The sequence below is a fragment of the Gymnoscopelus microlampas genome (genome assembly GCF_963454915.1).
Source record: "Gymnoscopelus microlampas genome assembly, chromosome: 21".
Taxonomy (NCBI): domain Eukaryota; kingdom Metazoa; phylum Chordata; class Actinopteri; order Myctophiformes; family Myctophidae; genus Gymnoscopelus; species Gymnoscopelus microlampas.
Window position 1 is genome coordinate 9,147,014 of NC_139958.1, and position 19,382 is coordinate 9,166,395.

The 19,382-nt window shown below is 41.3% G+C and overlaps 2 protein-coding genes across 2 annotated transcripts; both read left to right on the forward strand.

Moving 5' to 3' along the window:
- Positions 1-4,359: 4,359 nt before the first annotated feature.
- On the forward strand, positions 4,360-14,236 carry prpf4 (pre-mRNA splicing tri-snRNP complex factor PRPF4). The gene is made up of 15 exons (XM_084046714.1): positions 4,360-4,444; positions 6,192-6,368; positions 6,837-7,026; positions 7,277-7,361; positions 7,596-7,675; positions 8,929-9,022; positions 9,300-9,394; positions 9,907-9,965; positions 10,531-10,654; positions 11,362-11,451; positions 11,626-11,748; positions 11,899-12,006; positions 13,021-13,139; positions 13,322-13,428; positions 14,022-14,236. Exons 2-15 carry the CDS (start codon positions 6,218-6,220, stop codon positions 14,106-14,108), a joined length of 1,512 nt encoding a protein of 503 aa, XP_083902840.1. The 5' UTR covers positions 4,360-4,444; positions 6,192-6,217; the 3' UTR covers positions 14,109-14,236.
- A 2,119-nt stretch (positions 14,237-16,355) lies between these two features.
- On the forward strand, positions 16,356-19,092 carry LOC311037579 (uncharacterized protein). The gene is made up of 2 exons (XM_084046798.1): positions 16,356-16,598; positions 17,850-19,092. The coding sequence occupies exon 2, from the start codon at positions 17,883-17,885 to the stop codon at positions 18,129-18,131; it is 249 nt and encodes an 82-aa protein (XP_083902924.1). The 5' UTR covers positions 16,356-16,598; positions 17,850-17,882; the 3' UTR covers positions 18,132-19,092.
- The last annotated feature ends 290 nt before the right edge of the window (positions 19,093-19,382 follow it).

Genomic DNA, 19,382 nt, shown 5'->3' on the forward strand with positions numbered 1-19,382 from the left:
ATTTTCTGACACAGTTAGAACAGCAGACAGGTCTGTCAGTCCAGCGACTGGCTTGTGCCTGGGGACCTCACTACCGAGCAGCCAGACTCGCAAGGCCAGGGACATTCATATGAATGATGGTGCTGTTTGGTAGAAGGTCGCTGCTATTCGAGCGCTCGCTCTTTGTTTTGCAGCTCTCTGTTTATCATACTGTTTATTGTCACTTTTCTTACACATATCGGAGGCTGACTTCATCGGAAGAAAATGGTAGGCATCTTGAAGCCTGCGGGGCGGCGGGAACAACAACAGCCTGGGAGAGGAAGGGTCTGAAAATATCCGCAAACACTCCCGTCGGCATGGTGGTCTGCACCATGCTCTGGGGAGGACCGTGGCCCGGGATGCTATCAGGGCCAGCAGCCTTAATTATGGATGCTCACTTGCTTGAAGCCTCTGCACACGTATAGCCTTCGAGGATGTTTAATGGACTGGCTTCCTCAGGTGAGGCTATCTCCGGCTTAGTTGGGGCTGTTTATCTCAAACCGAGGAGTGACAAAGGTGTTCAGCTCACTGGGGCAGTGGAAAGGTCCCCAGTCCACACAGCTGTGCTGTAGTACCAGTCGCCTCGAAAGGCCTTCATGACCTGTGATGTTAGAGCGGCTGGCTGGTCTGTATAGTCATTTCTGGGGGTAGGACATTCCCTGCATGGGGAGAGCCAGGATGGTCAGCACATTAATATCATGTATTCCAGGTTCTGAGAACAAAAGGGCACATTCCTGCACCAGGGATTGTTTATCACCCTGATCTTTACCAGAGCGATGCATTTGAGAGCTCATGCAAGTGTGTGACCTTCACACACGCACGCACATACACGCACCACGCACGCACTCACACACACACACACACACACACACACACACACACACACACACACACACACACACACACACACACACACACACACACACACACACTGGGACGCACGCACAAACACGGGCACACACACACACACACACACACAGCCACACACGTGCACATGCATACTCTATAGGCCACATAATACACAATGATTTCGTAATGAATAAAAGAAAATAAACCTTGATCAGTGTGTGTGTGTGTGTGTGTGTGTGTGTGTGTGTGTGTGTGTGTGTGTGTGTGTGTGTGTGTGTGTGTGTGTGTGTGTGTGTGTGTGTGTGCTGTGCTGTGCGTGTGTGCTGTGTGTGTGTGTGTGTGTGTGTGTGTGTGTGTGTGTGTGTGTGTGTGTGTGTGTGTGTGTGTGTGTGTGTGTGTGTGTGCGTGTGCGTGTGCGTGTTCGTGTGCGTGTGGGTAATGGCAGTGGGGCTCAGATAACATCACTGCAGACAGCATAAGGTAAGTGAGGACATCAGGTGGTCATTACTGGTATCTGCAAGGCTTAGCTGCCTGGTGATTCTCTGTGGCTCCTTAATCCACCATTTCATTTGTGCTTCACCGTGGCTTAGTGTGTTTCTCTGTGTTTTAAAACATGTTGTTGACTTGTGAATAACTCCATGTGACTCGTCCTCTGTATTGTTAAATAACCCTCTGCATTCTTAACCCATTAAGTCAGGTGTGTGTGTGTGTGTGTGTGTGTGTGTGTGAGACAATATTTCCATTTTGTTTTCAAATCTGTTTTGAAAACAGCAGATGTGTTCTGGATTGGCTGAACTGATTTTGATGATATTAACAAATTTTGGTGGGAACCTTCAGTGGGAACCTTCAGCCGAAAGGTTCCCACCAAAATGTGTTAATATGGCACCAAAACCAGTTTCCCATTTTGGCTATTTGCAAAACATATCCGCTGTTTTCGAAAACTAATTTGAAAACAAAAAAGGACATATTGTGAACACAGTCTCACACACATCCTGAAATATTAGAACTCTGTACTCAATAGAAACATAACAAGACAGGATCTAATAACGGCTTGACTTCCATGTGCACAGTGCACCCAGTCAGTACATGGAGGTCAATCTGGAGCCATGTGGAACTCCAGATATGGGCAAGATGGACGACATATGATATTTGGGCAAAAATGTGGTTATTGTGTGTATTCTTATTATTTGTATTTAATTTTGTAGAAAAAAAAAAGCTTGTAGATCTGCTATTTTCAAAAGATTTGTATACATTTGAACTTGTGGAATGGGACATTCTGCATAATGCGTACTTTTACTTTTGGTACTTTAAGTACATTTTGATACCAATGCTTTTGTACTTTTACTCAAGTACATTTTGAATTCCGGACTTTTACTTCTAACAGAGTATTTCTATATTGCAGTATTGATACTTTTACTTAAGTAGAAGAATTGAGTACTTTTCCCCCCACTGTGCATACATACAGATACAGTAGCTTACATAATGTTGGACAAACGCTGTTCCATACAGATGACCCCCATAGTGGCCATGGTGTAAACATATGTTACTTTTTTATTATTATTGTTGGTGAAAATCCTGAACATTGAAACACTGTTTCTGATAGAGAAGGAAAGGCATATCAGATGAACGCTCTGACTGTAAAATTACAGGACATGTGGAACACTCATGCAATTTCTGAAATAGCCTATTAGTGAGGAGAGAATACAATTAGCTCAGAAGATAAGGCAGGAAGAGGATGGACGCTAGTGGGTATTCTGGGAACAACAGGAGATGGGGACGGTACCAGTAGTGGAAAAAAGTAGTCAAATGTTGCACTAAAGTAAAAGTATCAATACTGCAATGTAGAAATACTCCATTACAAGTAAAAGTCCGGAATTCGAAATTTACTTGAGTGAAAGTACAAAAGTATTGGCATCGAAATGTACTGAAAGTACCAAAAGTAGAAAACGTACTCATTGTGCATGTCCCATTTCAAGTTTTCAAATGGGTAAAAATATTTTGAAAATAGCAGATCTACAAGCTCACAATGCGTCGCATCGCGACGCATTGTGAGCTTGTAGATCGGCTATTTTCAAATGGCTGAAAGGTATATAGGGCTGAATTGGTTGATGTGTGTTTTGTAATTATTATCAAAATCTACAAAGTAGCTACTAACCGAAGTTTTCAAATAAATGTAGTCTAGTAAAAGTACAATATTTGGATCCGAGATGTAGTGGAGTACAAGTAAAAGTATTGGAAATTGGAATCACTCAAGTAAAGTACAAATACCTCAACACTTTACTTAAGTACAGTACTTAAGTAAATGTACACACAGAAAGCAGTGGTGGAATATTTGGAGGAGATAGGATTATATAATAGAATTGTCTTTTCTTTTGCATTATTAAAATATAATTTAAGTACGGATGCTTTATCTTATCAGTATCTGCAATATCTGCCTTAAAATGCAATATCGGTATCAAACCCGTATCAAAATAGTAATTAGTTTTAGGCAATAGTGGATTTTTTATTCTATTTATGCCGATGCAATCAGCGTTTTCGGGGGAAGCTTTCAAAAGGAACAACAAGTTGGGAACATGTTAAAGCAGCCCTATGTAACTTTTTGAATGACTACAATTTAATTTTGTCCAATCTTTATGGTAGAGTATGTTAATACAATAACTTGTACAATTGGGGTGGTTGTATTTTGTCTCCCTGCTCTTCTATTGAGACATCTAGATTGTGTCAAAGGTCATGTCTCACCTAGACACACGATCTGACACCAATTTTCAATGATTCAATTTATCCCCTGAGCAAGCAGGCAGGCTCAATTGTAAAAAAAAAAAAAAAAAATGCACTTAAGCAGGAAACCGGGTTCAAATCTGGGGTAGAAGAGGAAAGTTACAGTAAGTAAGTAAGTAAGTAAGTAAAAATACGTAACATACATTTAAGTTGTTTTAATATGTGCATCAGTAGGCATAATATATCAGATAATAAGAATGCACAGGTTTTTTTCTGCAGAATCACAGTTACTGTATAACAGGCATAAGATAACCCCTACTGAACCTCTATAGTTTCTGTATCTGTCGTTTACACCATGCAATGAATTGGTAAATGTCAAATAAGCCAACATGTCAATATGGTGGTGCATCCCTAAATGTTTACCATTGAGTTAATAGAGCCTTCCTGCTTGCTCAGGGGATCACTGGAATCTTGACCATCAGGTCAAAAAAATCGTCTCTTCTAAATGTCTCAGTACCACCCCAATTGCATAAGATAATATATTAACATACTCTACCATACAGATCGGACCAAATTACATGCTATTCATTAAACAAAAGTTGCATAGTGAGGCTTTAAGTATTATTTCTATATTGCTTAATAATGATGGCCAGGGCCATATACTGTAAAATGTAGAGCCAGGGTCATACTAAACACTCCGGTACAGTAGGTGGCGGTATGCACCTAAAAGCAATGGTTGCAGAGGTTGAAGAAGAACCCGTTTGACCCGGAAGTTGTTGTCGTCAATGTGTGTTGAGTTGTTTCTCAAGTTGTTCACGACGCTGTGTCGTTTGTTTGGAATATATTTACACGTTAACACGTAAGTAATTTTAATACAACAACACTAACTACTACTACTATTACTGCTTCTTCTAACCTCCATTGCTGTTGTTTCTCGTGTTGTGGCTGTTGGTTAATCTGTCTCTCTTCTTGTGTGACCATCATTTTACCCCCTTAAACTACAGAGATCCTACCGCACGTTCATTCACGCGCACAGAAACACGCACCTTAGGCAGAATGTGCGACAAATATTATGATGATGATGATGATGAGTTTAGCGCCTACACGCATTACAGACAGATCTCAGTCGCCACCACTGACCACGACTGGTCATTTGGTTCATTCCATAGAAGCCAGCATGTCTTCTACTGCAGTGGTTCTCAAACCTTTTCGTGCCAAGGACCCCCAAATAGACACTTTTTAGACCGCGGACCCCCATTTGAAAAGATAAGCCAGGGACCCCATAAGAGAAGATTTTTACGGCTCTCTAGCAGTGATTTCAACCATTTTAATTTCAAGGACCCCCAGTTTGACATGCATTAGGGCTACGGACCCCCCAGCCAGCCCCATTTAATGGCATGTATGTCTCTGGGACCCCAATTCATATTGTAAAATCAATGTTAATTTAACATTGATTTTACATGGACATGGACTCGTTAGGGTCCATTTGGTTCCATTTGTACACCCTCACAGAGTTACAGACCCATAAGGGTCCATTTGGCACAGGCTATTTTGGTTAAACTAGCAATAATAGTTGTTGAGAAGCATCTTCCATTACACCCTAATGGTCTCTGATATTTCATAAAAGCAAAGGTTAAAGCCTCAGTCTGTGATTTCCAGATGTGATTTTACAGATTGTGTTAATTTGGTTAGGAAACAACGCTAGTGTGTGTGTAGGGGGCTCCTTTCACACTGTTTCACATAATAGGACCTGGCCATACAAAAAACATTTTATTCGATTTTGTTTAGCTTGATTGCACACTTAGTGACTGCATCTTTAACTCCATGGATGGTGGTTACTGGTTATGTCATAATGAATGGGAAATATTCGACAGTCTCGATTATTGTTTTATTATTATTGCTGTCCTTCTCCGAAGTGAAGACTGTTTTCAAACAATGAAAGTGTGTACTGTACACTCTCAGAGTTATGGGGGTCCGTGGCCCTTATGCACACCAAACTGGGGGGTCTTTGAGATGAAGAGGTTTGAGAACCACTGCAGCATGGTACTAATGTTCTACCAGTGTGTTGTATTGGTGAGGTGGCATCAAGGCCTAGCCTGGAACCAGACGAATCTGCCAGTGCAAAAAAAAAAAAAAAACACATTAATTTGGGTGTCCTTGACATGTTTATACCAGCAAGAACTGGTATAAACAATACAAAAAAATAAAGAAATTGGAAGCCACAAGCCCAAATAACTATGCCTAGGGTTAGCATATGTTCAACGACCCCCGATAAAAACGACTATTAGTATTTTTAATTGTGCCGAAAGCCAAGACAATTTGGTAGTGTCTGTTGAAATCCGGGAGATATTTGTCGGGACGCGGGACACAGCTTGCAACCGGGACATTCGCGGCCAAACCGGAACGTCTAGTGGTCTACCTATTTACGCCCCTGCCCCGTCGTGGACTGCTTAACAAACATTTAAGCAAACCAGTGAATGTGTGTGGTGTGTGATGTGTGGGTTTGCTTGCAAGTGAGTGATTAAGTACTACGGTATGTGTGTATGGTTGAGGTGGAGATATAGTATTGTTGGGATATTTGGTCACCATGGTCTTGTTGTCACCAGGTTGTGAGACTGACCAGCAGGACAAAATGTCGGACGATGATGACGGCCCGTTGGTGAAGAAGAGTCGGATCTTCTATGGAAGCTTGGAGGAGAAGGAGAGGGAGAGGCTGAGGGCAGGAGGAGCAAAGGATGCCGTCAAAGCTGGCATTGCGGCGGGAAATATCAACCTCTCTTCAGGTACTATTAGTATTTAAACTTAAGTTACAGTGCAAAGCAGTGTTGATTTTGACAGCAAATTTTGATTTTTTTTTTAGTCAGTCTTTTGAATGAAATTCCATTTAGTTTTAGTCATATTTTAGTCATCTGAAATGTTTTAGTTTTTGTCTAGTTTTAGTCGACTAAATATCATAAGATTTTATTCGACTATTTTCAGAGCGCAACACCCGAGCGCAACCAAACATAAAATGACTTGTCTTTTAGTTCTACTGGATCTCTTCTCTACTAGTCCCTCCCTAACATTTTAGTCTAGTTTTTATTTGTTGACAAAATTGTCAATATATTTAATAAAGTATAAAATGATGGTAAAAATCAGATGGCAAAGAACAAAGTGATAATCAGATCAAGTTGAATACGATGGTAAAAAAAAAAGTAGGACATCTATTTATTGTGTGTTGGATTTAAAATGACTGAATGTGTCTTCTCCAGGGGAGACGATGGATATTGAGGATCGCTCCATCAACGAGCGACAGGCTGAGGTCCTTGCTGATTTCGAGCGTAGGAAACGTGCACGGCAGATCGCCGTCTCCACGGACGACGCAGAGGTCAAGGCGTGCCTCCGCGCCCTCGGGGAGCCCATCACGATATTCGGGGAGGGGCCGGCCGAGAGGCGTGAAAGGTAATTGGTTGATATGTAACTGTAATATTACTATTTCCATCTTTACTAGTTCTTTCTGACATATAACTGGTAACTGGTACCAGTCCTAGTAGTAATGTTAAAGGTGTGTTTCATATAGTTAATAGTTTCTTTCAGACCTGTAATAACTGGTACCAGTGATCGTAGTAATGTTAAATGTGCTTCAGGTTTATTATGATCTGTAATAATTAGTAAATGGTACTAGCAGTAAATGTTGAAATGTGTGTTTTAGGTTGAGGAACGTGCTGTCAATCGTTGGTCCAGACGCTCTGAAGAAATCCAAGAAAGATGATGAGAAAGTCAAACGTCAAGAGGAGGTGAAGTGAACAAATACACTATCTCTCTTTCCATCAGATCTCTCTCCCTCTCTTTCCTCCCACCTCTCATCCCTTTATTTCTCTCGCTCCTCTCTGTCCCCTCTCTCCTCCATTTATCTGTACTCTCGTGAAGTTAGAAGTCTTTTGACTCCCATTCCCCCCTCTCTCTCTCTCTCTCTCTCGCTCTCGCTCTCTCTCTGTGTGTGTAACTCGCCCCACCACCTCTCTCTACAGCATCAGCAGACGTGGTACCATGAAGGCCCCTCCACCCTGAAGGAAGCCCGTCTCTGGTTGGCTAGATTCTCCCTGCCCAGGTAAATTCTACGTCTGCAGCCACTACCGACTAATGGCTGTAAACATGAAACCAGGTGTCTTACTGTAGGAACCCCTCTGGTCTATGGGAAACGTGGTGCATGAATCAGAATCAGCCTTACCGTCACAGGTGTAAACGGGGGTGTTCCTGCAAGCTCCATCGTTAATAGTTTTCAGGAAAAAGGGAAGAAGAATAGAGATAGAAAAAAGAGCAAGGAAAACAGGTATGCATAGTTTTAAAAAGAAAAATATACATATGTGCATATAAAGGCAGTCAGATATTCATGACAATGGTATGAGGCGGTTATAAAAGGAGCAGCATTATATAATAATAGGTATGTACGTGATATTGTACATGATTTACCGCTGTACATTATGAAAAGAAGCATACGTAACAGTTATGTATGTACCTGAAGTTACATTCTAGCAGCAAATGCAGATGTGTACATAAGGTGCAGCAGGAGAAACATTAACACATTACAGCATAGATGCAGGTGTGTGCATAAAGTGCATCGGTACAAACATTAACCCATTATAAGACCTGAGGCCGATTCTACAAATGCCTTCTGAATCGGTATAGTTCTCAAACTTTTTCGTAATTCTAAATTATTCAACATTTTTCTAACACTTTCAAGATTCTTGAAAAAAAAAATCCAAAAATAGCAGATGTACAAGCTCGCAGCACGGCACGAAGTGACGCGCTGTGAGGTTGTATATCTGCTATTTTTGAATAGCAAACTCAGCTAAAATGACACAGAAGCTAATCCGACATAGGCAAAGTAGGTCTAAAACACTTGGTGAAAATGTCTTGGAGGCATGTCCCAACTCCAATTTAGCTGGTTATTGGCGTCATCTTGGTTTAAAATGTGGCACAAGGTGCAAAGGGGTTGTATTTAGTCTCTGAATTATTCATGAGTGTGTTTTGGGGCGTAATATGAATTGGATCAATCATAGTGTCTTTTTTTCCCGTTCCCTTTAACCACTCGAACCCATTGTCCCTATTTTGGCGAAAATCTCACAAAAGCTTACAAAGCAACACGATGTGTTATAGATGGGGTTCCATCTATAAACTAACAGTTTTCTGCTGTGAAAACGTATCTGCTCGTGTGCAAAGTGAAAGCACTTGGTTCCAGGCTTAAAACTCTTCATATAAGGATTTTCTGAAATGTCTATGGAGTAAATGAATGGGAAATTTGCTTCCTGAAACAAAAGGTTAAGGTCACTGTTAAGCTCTATGTGTGTTTCTTTCTGTCAGGGCGGTGAAGCGGTTGGAAGCAGCACGTGCCCATAAAGAAATCCCTGAGTCGACGCGAACCGTCAAACAGCAAGAACTGCACAAGAACCTGCGGGTAAAATCAAGATATTAATGAATTAATATACTTAAAAATATCAATATTTATGCTGTTATTGTTTTATTAATTGATTTGTTTCCCTTCGTAATTATTTCCGAATCTGTCTTGAAATAAAATAGCTGAACCAGCATTAGTGTTCCATGAAGTAATTCTGAATACATTTGAAAGCCAGAAAAATAACGATTAATTCAGTAAAGTCTAAAACAATTAAATCAAATGCTGGAATGCTGATATATAAAATAAAAAAGTATGTCTTGTAATTCTACTCCAATAGAATCTGAATAACTTCTGCAGTCAGATCGGCGACGAGCGTCCCATCTCCTTCTGTCAGTTCAGTCCTGACTCCAAGATGCTAGTCACTGCTTCCTGGTATGACCACAGAGTGCGCGCGCACACACACACACACACACACACACACAATATGGTCACTGCTTCCTGGTATGACCAGAGCACACACTCACACAACACATTCTATTCAGTAGAATTTCTGCAAATTCACATTCCTCTATTCGATTCTATTATGTTTTATTCAATTATATTATATTATATTTTATTCTTCTCGTTTACACTTTAAACTGTTCTACAGATATTGTATTTGAGTGAATTTCATTGTAATCTATTCTACTTTATTGTGTTTTACTCACATGATTTCAATTCTTATTTCAATGATTGATTGAATTGATTGACACATATCACAGAGGTTAAAAACACAATAAAGCCCTAAGGCTTATTTCAATTGTGGTCCTCTTAAAAATAATGCAACACTATTCTATTGTATTGTATTCACTTATATCCCACCCTATCCCACTCCACTTTATTCTCCTACACCTGTTTCTATTGTTCATTATACTCTGTGTTATTCTATTCATTTCATACTGTAGGAGTGGCCTTTGTAAGCTGTGGTCGATTCCAGACTGTAACCTCATACGCACGCTGAGAGGTAAGCGGGTATCAAACTACCAACCGCTTATTTAACAATGTCTTCTAAGTAGTTAAGTATTGGATTACTTTTTACAACACATTGTCATACAATCTACTGTATTTTCAAAGGCAGGTTACAATAGATTGTCCTTCAAAACTATTGTAAAGGTAGTTTACAATAGCTTGTAAAGACAGTTTGAAATAGATTGAGTTTACAGTCTATTGTAAAGGCAGTTTACAATAGTGTTGTACTTGGCCCCCTCCTTTCCCCCCTGTACAAGAAATCTCTTCACAGAAAATAACCGATGTATAAGCTTCCAACGAATTACGTTGCTTGTAGATCTGCTGTTTTCGCCTAATGTTTGACTGTTTTCGCTAAATGTTTGCGTAATATGTCCATGATAGGCACACATTAACATGTGGTGAAAGGCAGTTCTGTTTCACATATTTCATTCTGTTCTATTTTGCTTTATTGTATTTTGTTGCATAGTATTTCATTGGTTCTATTTTTGCTGCATTGTATTTTTTTTTTTTTTTTGTTGCATGACTCTTCATTCTGCTATATTCTTTTCTGTTGAATCCAGGTCATGAAACCAATGTTGGCTCCATCGGTTTCCACCCACAAGCCACGATCTCTCTGGAACCATCAGACATCAGCCTGGCCTCTTGTGCTGCCGACGGCACCGTCAAGCTCTGGAGTCTCGACAGGTGATCGATTGGTTAGGTGTTGCATGGTTGTCATTTGTTGTCTTGTTGATTGGCTGCCTGTCTTTGGGATTGACTGGTTTTGTGTTTGGCTGTCTATTTTATATAATCTGTGATTGTCTGTCTTTCTGTGATGACTGTCTTGTGATTCATAACCGAAGCCCTTGATTAGCCATTGATGGTTTGATACATAGATGGATGGATAGATAGAAAAATGGATGGATGTAGATTGTCTTGTATTAATAACAGCATATTAACTCATTGAGTGCCATTAACGTGTTTCACGTGTTTTTACCGCTATGGCTCAATGTGCCAATGACGTGTTTGACGTGTTTTTGAAAAAATAGTAAAAAAAAAAATTTGAAAAACATGTTCAGAACCCAAGATATCATCATCTGAAGATTTGCAGCTCCATCCACTCCTTTAACTTAGAACTGAAAAAGGCTGTATCTCGCTTCCTAAGCACTTTTTGTTTTCTGTGAAAAAAAACGCTGGCACTGGGACAACATCATTCTGAAATAATTCTGGCAATTCTGGCACTCAATGAGTTAACCTTGCAGTGATGAACCAGTAGCAGACATGTATTAATAACAGCGTGTTAACCTTGCAGTGATGAACCAGTAGCAGACATGTATTAATAACAGCATGTTAACCTTGCAGTGATGAGCCAGTAGCAGACATGTATTAATAACAGCATGTTAACCTTGCAGTGATGAGCCAGTAGCGGACATCGAGGGTCATTCCATGCGTGTCTCCAGAGTGACCTGGCATCCGTCCGGAAGATTCCTCGGCACGACCTGGTGAGTCGGTCAACAACGAGCGAGCTGGATAAACACACCGTGCTTTCTGTAGACTTTCTCTGCACACCACAGGGGGAATCTCCCCAATATTAATATATTATTAATTCATGTCATGTGGCTTTTGGAAACATTTTCTATATTTTCTTTCTCTCTCTCTTGCTTGTTTGCTTATAGCTATGACAACTCCTGGCGGCTCTGGGATCTCGAGGCCCAAGAGGAGATTCTCCACCAGGAGGGACACAGCAAAGGAGTCCACGATCTCGCCTTCCACCCCGATGGATCACTGGCCGGCACTGGGTACTTACTGATTACCCTCCTTAGTACACTGCTCCATCTAGTGCCCTATCTAGTGTGCTTAATGCCCTATCAAGACCGTGGCCATAATTCGATTCGAGAGTGGGTTCATTACGGTTGTCAGTTCAACATTTACTACTCTTTGTTCTGCAGTGGTCTGGATGCGTTCGGCAGGGTCTGGGACCTCCGGACTGGACGCTGTGTCATGTTCCTTGAAGGCCACCTGAAGGAGATCTACACCATTCACTTCTCTCCCAATGGGTGAGCCTCAATAAATGTAGTGTACTAATGCCCTATCTGTAGGGTGGGGATTTTAATGAGTCCGTTTTTCTTAACGATTCCCTCTTTAACGGTCCGTTTCCTTAACGGTTCCTTTTAACGATTCCTTTTAGGGGGTTCCAAATGGACCGTTACAAGTCTGTAGCTCTGAGAGTGTACAAATGGAACCAAATGGACCCTTACGGGTCCATTTGGTTCCATTTGTACACTCTCAGAGTTATCGTGGTCCTTGAAATGTAAAAGTTTGAGAACCACTGGTATTGTTATTGTATAGCAAACGTGAAGTCTACAAACCGGCTCTGACAGTGTGATAGAAACCGGTTCTGGAAACGGTTCCAAAATGTGATGGGACCGAGTCTGGTTCCTCGATGTTGGATCCGGTTCTTCCTGTTCCGGATCCCAACCCTACCCTAATCTAATCTCCGCCAGATGGAAGAAGCTTGTTTCACAGTTGATTCACAATCTGCTTCCATCTGGGACCTCGGTAGCCAAACTGCTGCAACCGGTCAGCGGACAGCGGTCCGTTTTTTCAAGCTGCTTGGCAGGTGTTTGGATGGGGCCGACCGTCTATCACCGTCTGGGCGTGCTAACTCCAACCAATCATATTGACGTGTCTACATGACGTATAGTAGCTGCGCCAGCAGTAGTTCTTTTGTATACTCTTCAACCATGATGAACCGTGAAAGAACTACAATGCAATAAGCGCTTCTCGATGGCGTCACATCCGGTCTCGCCAAGATCCCGCCCCTAGCTGCCGCTGATTGGTTCGACAGGCCGCGGGTCGGTGTAAACTCCGATCTCTGAGCGATCCCAGATGGAGGCTGTATTGTGAACCTGTGAACTCAATACCGCCCCATCTGTCGTAGTCAGGTTAACCCTAATCTACAGTGGTGATCCTTTAGAATTGTATATATTTCTGCATGAATATGACCTAAAGCATCAGATTTTCATCAAACATCAGATGTGTGAACATTATCGTTTATGTTGTTTCTGCAGTTACCATGCAGCAACAGGAAGTGGCGACAACACGGTGAAGGTTTGGGACCTGCGTTACAGGAAGGCCATCTATACCATCCCCGCCCATCAGAACCTGGTGTCGGCAGTCCGATTCCAACGTACGCACTTTCCCTCTTATTAGCAATATTATAATAGATTTGATTATTATACACATGCATAGTAGTATGTATGTAAATGTGCTGCTTGAATGTTTGTGAACCCTTTAGAATGTTCTGTATTTCTTCAATCAGTCCAGTTGTATGTGAAATAACTTGTCTTCTGTATCCCTCCCGTTCGGCAGCCAACGATGGCAACTTCCTGGTGTCGGTGGCCTATGACAACACGGCCAAGGTGTGGTCACACCCTGGATGGTCGCCTCTCAAAACGCTGGCGGGCCACGAGGGCAAGGTGAGGCCACAACTTATTGGTCCATGACTTGCTTATTTGGGGACCAAAGCACAAAGTGTGTCCTGATTGGCTGAAATTGGCAGCCCACCTGAAAGTGTATTTAAAGGGATTCACCCCCAAAATGACTTTTTTTTCTATGGATTAGTCACCCCATGGAGACTTGAATTCATGGATATTGTTTTGTTTTTGTCGCATTCCTAAGACAATAATTTGATGACTGGCAGCGGTTCCGGTAGTAGATGCAAAGAGTCTCCTATGTATCTGCTACCGGAACCGCTGTATACCGGTCCGCTGGTCATCAAATTATTGGCTCAGGAATGCGACAAAAACAAAAAAAATCCATGAATTCAAGTCTCCATGGGGTGACTAATCGATAGAAAAAAAAGTTTTTTTTGGGGGTGAACCCTTTAATGTTTATTGAAGAGCTGGGGAGACCCTTGTTACTTACAACTTGAGCAATGATTACTATCGGAATATAGAGCTTTAACTTTTTAACAAAACTTTGTTTTAACCAGAAACATTTGTATTTATTTAATGAAATTTAAGAAATAATAGTCAAATTCAACATTATGTCCTCTCTATTTCCTTTTAAGGTCATGGGTGTGGACATGTCACCTGACGGCGAGCTGATCGCCACATGCTCATACGACCGCACGTTCAAGCTCTGGACATCAGAGTGAACTAAATGAGGAAGCAGGAAATGGAAGATGGCTTTTTTTGGGGGGGGGAAACAACCGTTTTGTGACTTTGAGAGATAAGATTGAAATAATTTTGTGTTGGCATTTTTTAATAAAGTGAACTTGGGGAAGTATGTGGATATCTATTAGATACTATTGAATTGTTGAGCATACATGTTAATAATCTGATTAGATCCTGGTGTTAAAGGGTTATTTCACCCAAAAGAAAAAATAATTCTATCGATTAGTCACCCCATGGAGACTTGAATTCATGGATATTTTTATGTTTTTGTCGCATTCCTAAGCCAATAATTTGATGACCAGCGGACCGGTAGGAGTTACAAAGGAGACTCTTTGTGTCTCCTACTGGAACCGATGCCGGTCATCAAATTTATTGGCTTAGGAATGCGACAAAAACAAAAAAATATCCATGAATTCCATGAAAGTCTCCATGGGGTGTCATTTTGGGAGTGAACTATCCCTTTAAACCTTTTACATGAAGATTACTAATCTGACTCCTGATACTAATGAGACTGCAGTAGCTGACCTCAGTGACCTGCCAACCTTGCCACTTTTTGTGTTACTTTTTTTGATTGATTGATTGAATACTTCATAAGTCAGAAATGTAAACAACACAAGGTACAGTCAGACATTAAGACCTGGAACTGTGTCATTTTTAGATTTGAGCTAAAAAGCATTATTTTACACTTTGGGCTATTCAAAAATAGCAGATCTACAAGCTCATAGCGCGGCACTGAGTGCCGCGCTACGAGCTTGTAGATCTGCTATTTTTGAAAAATCGTGAAAATGTGTGCAAATCTTTGAATATATATATTTTTAAAGCGAACATTTTTAACTCAAATCTTTGCTTCTGTGGGGGTCCCTGGAACAACATATTTTGATGGGGGTCCGCGGCCAAATACATATAATATTGGGGGTCCTTGACATGAAAAAGATTGAGAACCACTGATATAGATACATACGTTTTTAAGAATACTGTTGAGATTCAGGAGACTTGTAGAATCGGCTTCAGGTCTCAATGGGTTATGTCTAAAGGGATAACACAAAAAAAACCTGGGAACTTGTTTCCATTGTGGTCCTACTTTAAAGGTTAAAGTCCCATGAATGATTTCAATAGTGCCTGGGTTAGTCATTGTATAAATCAGGGGTCCCCAAAGTGGGGTCGTGGACCTCCATCAGTTTGACCACTTTGAAAACAGCCGATCTACAAGCTCACAAGTCATTTTGAATATTTTAAATATTTTAACACAAAAATGGTTAGGGGTCCCTGCCACAAAATGTTTTCTGCGCCAAATAAAATACATATTAATGTTAGGCTCTTTGAGAACTACTGTCATGAGTTGTTTTATGGGCGCTTGGTTCCCCCTGCTGGTGAATTTGAGTGTTTCGCTCTTGTTCATGCTTTTTATACAATAGAGCCTTTGATAAGGTATGGAGTTACATTTGTGTCTTTATTAACCAAACAATAAGGCACCTTTGACAGAGAAACAAAAGGACACACAAAAAAGATAAATTAAAAAGTACAGACTGAGTAAAGGTTAAAGCTTTTAAGAGATGCAATGGACATTACAGAACATTTTAAAGTTAAGTCTCTTTAAGAGAGAGAGAGAGAGAAGAATGTGTGTCCTACCAGGACCTCTAGAACATTGGTTCTCAAAGTGGGGTCCAGGGAGGGATAGCAGGGGGTCCCCAGCAAAATTAGTTAATATAATGTCACAATCATTTTAATCATATTTTATAGTTTGGCTATTCAAAAATAGCAGATCTACAAGCTAGTGCTATGAGCTTGTAGATCTGCTATTTTTTAAATCTTGAAAACTTGTGCAAATCTTTGGATATACATATATATTTTAAAGTGAACATTTGTAACTCAAATCTTTGCTTCTGGGGGTCCCTGGACCAACATATTTTGAGATGGGGGTCCGCAGGCCAAATACACATCATTTTGGGGGTCCTTGACATGAAAAGGTTTGAGAACCACTGCTCTAGAAAACATCAGTAGACATTCTGCTGTGTTCTGCAGAAAGTCTAGAGAGAGAGAACTGGTCAGTCCACTTAGGTTTCGACTGAACAAGTCTCTCTCTCTCTCTCTCTCTCTCTCTCTCTCTCTCTCTCTCTCTCTCTCTCTCTCTCTCTCTCTCTCTCTCTCTCTCTCTTTGTGCACCTGTGGCCCCTCCCCTCCTCAGTGCTCAGGTGTGTCAGCTCTATCATTCTCAGGGGAGAGAGACAGAGAGAGAGACCAGATTGAAGTCATTGAACGCGTAGAGAGTTGTGTTCTGATAAGAGAAGAGGAGGGGAAACTAACCATAAAGAACACTTTTCACTTGTTAAGCCTTTTGCCTTGGGCCCATACTGGTGAAGAGAGAGAGAGAGAGAGACTGAAGGAGGGAAAGAAAGTAGAAACAGAAGGATCAGAGCAACTGAGGAGACAGAAGACCGACCATTTTGTTGTGGAATCTTTGTCAAGAAAGAGTGAGTAGAAAGAAAATAAAACATTGGTGAAAATAGGATATATATACACATGTATGGTTACAATAAATATATGATAGATAGATCTAATTACTTAGAATGTGTAACAGCATCCGTGACGTAGGCTTCAGTAATGCATAGGAATGTGACGTTTATTTGGGCAAGCAGGTGTGCGTGTGTGGGGGGGGGGCTGCCGGTTGGGGTTGGGTTAGCCCATATATTGTTGTGATTTTGTCAGTGGTGGAAAAAGTAGGCTACTCACACTTTTTTACTTAAGTAAAAGTATTTCTAGTATAGCTGCAATGTAGAAATAGTTACTCTTTGACAAGTAAAAGTCCGAAATTCAAAAGTATTGGTATCAAAAGTACCAAAAGTAGAAAGATTTCACAGGTTTCACAAAAAAATGCTTCTTTTTTTTGTTTAAAATAGCGATATACAAGCTCATTATTCGTGCATCCAAGCTTGTAGATTGGCTATTTTCAAATGGCCGAAATGTAGGCTATATAGGGCTGAATGGTTAATGTATGTTTTGTAATAATAATCTAGTAATTAGTAACTAAAGTTTTTAAATAATTGTGGTGGAGTAAAAGTACATTATTTGCCTAGATGTAGTGGAGTAGAAGTAAAAGCACTGAACATTGGAAATACTCCAGTAAAGTACATTACTTGAGTAAATGTACTTAGTGTAGCATTGACAAATGCTGCTTTTAGGCTACTATTGCCACTTCTACTATTACTACTAAAACTACAATTACATTACTTTACATTTTTACTATTAATAGCCTTAGCCTACTATTGACCAGAAACTACTACTACTACCACCACCACTATTACTATTTCAACTACTATAGTACTATAGTACTAGTAGGCTATTAATTCTAAACCATTGGTTCTCAACCAGTGGTCCGGGGACCACCAGTGGTCCTTGAGGGGGTTCCAGGGGGTCCCTAGACAAATTGATAGTTAGGAACCAAATTGAACCTTGTGTGTCTGTAACTCTGAGAGTGTATAAAGGGAACCAAATGGACCCTAACGGGTCCATTTGGTTCCCTTTATACACTCTCAGAGTTAGATGAACACTATTGAGGATACTACTGTGTAGATTGGGACCCCCAAGAAATCAAAATGGTTGAGTCCCTGGCATATCTTTTCAAATGGGGGTCCCTGGGCTAATATGTGTCAATTTGGGAGTCCTTGACGCAAACAAAAGGTTGAAAACCACTGTTCTTAACCGTCTCTTTCCACATGGTCCAGGGAACAGCTGCTGGATAACTGACCAATCACATCATGTCCAACATCAACCTGTCAATGGACAACCCCTACGGTCACGTGACCATCCCCCGGGCCAAGCTGCGAGGCGTGGACGACGCCACGGTCATCGCCAACCCCATGGCCCAGAACGAGTCGTACAACGACGCGTCCAACCCCGCCTCTGACGGCGTGCAGAACCCACCCCCTCCTTATATGGTCAAGGAGGACACGGAGGAAGTGCAGCGCCGGTGTCCGGCATGCTGCTATATCTGCCGTCGGAAATGAACTAATGCCCACGGAACTGCTGGTTCTCTGTCCTACCAGGACCTCTAGTACCGCTGGTTTTATATCCTACCAGGACCTCTAGAACTGCTGGTTTTCTGTCCTACCAGGACCTCTAGAACTGCTGGTTTTCTGTCCTACCAGGACCTCTAGAACTGCTGGTTTTCTGTCCTACCAGGACCTCTAGAACTGCTGGTTTTATATTCTACCAGGACCTCTAGTACCGCCTATTTTCTATCCTACCAGGACCTCTAGAACTGCTGGTTTTCTATCCTACCAGGACCTCTAGTACCGCTGGTTTTATATCCTACCAGGACCTCTAGAACTGCTGGTTGTCTGTCCTACCAGGACCTCTAGAACTGCTGGTTTTCTGTCCTACCAGGACCACTAGTACCGCAATTTGTTTTATCCTACCAGGACCTCTAGTACCGCTGATTTTTTTAATCCTACCAGGACCTCTAGTATTGCTGGTTTTCTATCCTACCAGGACCTCTAGTACTGCTGGTTTATATCCTGCGAGGACCTCTAGTAGTGTTTGTTTTAAATTCTACCAGGACCTTTTAATACTGCTGGTTTTGTATCGTACATCAAGACCTCTCGTACTGCTGGTATTCTATCCTAACATGACCCCTATTGCTGCTGGTTCTGTTATTATAGAAGATAGATGCAATAGATAGAACTCTGGTATTTTTGTCCAGCATAGGATAACCTGTAAAGAAACTTTGAACTGCACATAGCAAGAAGTTAACTTCTGTACAAACCCTGCTGTTCACAGAGGCAAGCTGAAGACTGTCTCTTATGTATTTATGAGTCCGTTGATCCCTTTATTGTATTATTAATATTGTCGCTGATGTTTGATCTTTGGAATACAGGCCGATGAGTGACTTTTGGGTCAGTCGTTTGTAATTTTGTGTGTTTTGTTTTAGAACGCCAGGTAAAGTAATAAAGATGTTAATATCTGGTACGGCAGGACTTTCTTGTTTTGTCATCATGGGGCGGGGTGCTTTCGAGGAAGGTGATGTCACGGAGGGGTGTGCGCTCCACTGAAACCGGCCGGCATTCTTAACATAGCAGAACGTTCTCTGTTTGTGTTGTTAGTGATTAGCGAAGGCCGGGAGGACGCACACGTTGTGGGTCTCAGCCCACAGCCCTTTAGGCCGGTGGACTCGACGTGACCCCTGAGTCTAGTAGCTAATGCAATTACATGAGACAAACAGAGGACAGTTTAATTTTAAACATTGAGTTATTTCTCTT

Coding starts and splice junctions, on each gene's coding strand:
- prpf4 (XM_084046714.1), top strand. CDS start 6,218: ATGTCGGACGATGATGACGGCCCGTTGGTGAAGAAGAGTCGGATCTTC. Junction 9,395..9,906: donor ATGCTAGTCACTGCTTCCTG/GTATGACCACAG, acceptor TTCATACTGTAG/GAGTGGCCTTTGTAAGCTGT. Junction 13,140..13,321: donor GTCGGCAGTCCGATTCCAAC/GTACGCACTTTC, acceptor CCCGTTCGGCAG/CCAACGATGGCAACTTCCTG.
- LOC311037579 (XM_084046798.1), top strand. CDS start 17,883: ATGTCCAACATCAACCTGTCAATGGACAACCCCTACGGTCACGTGACC.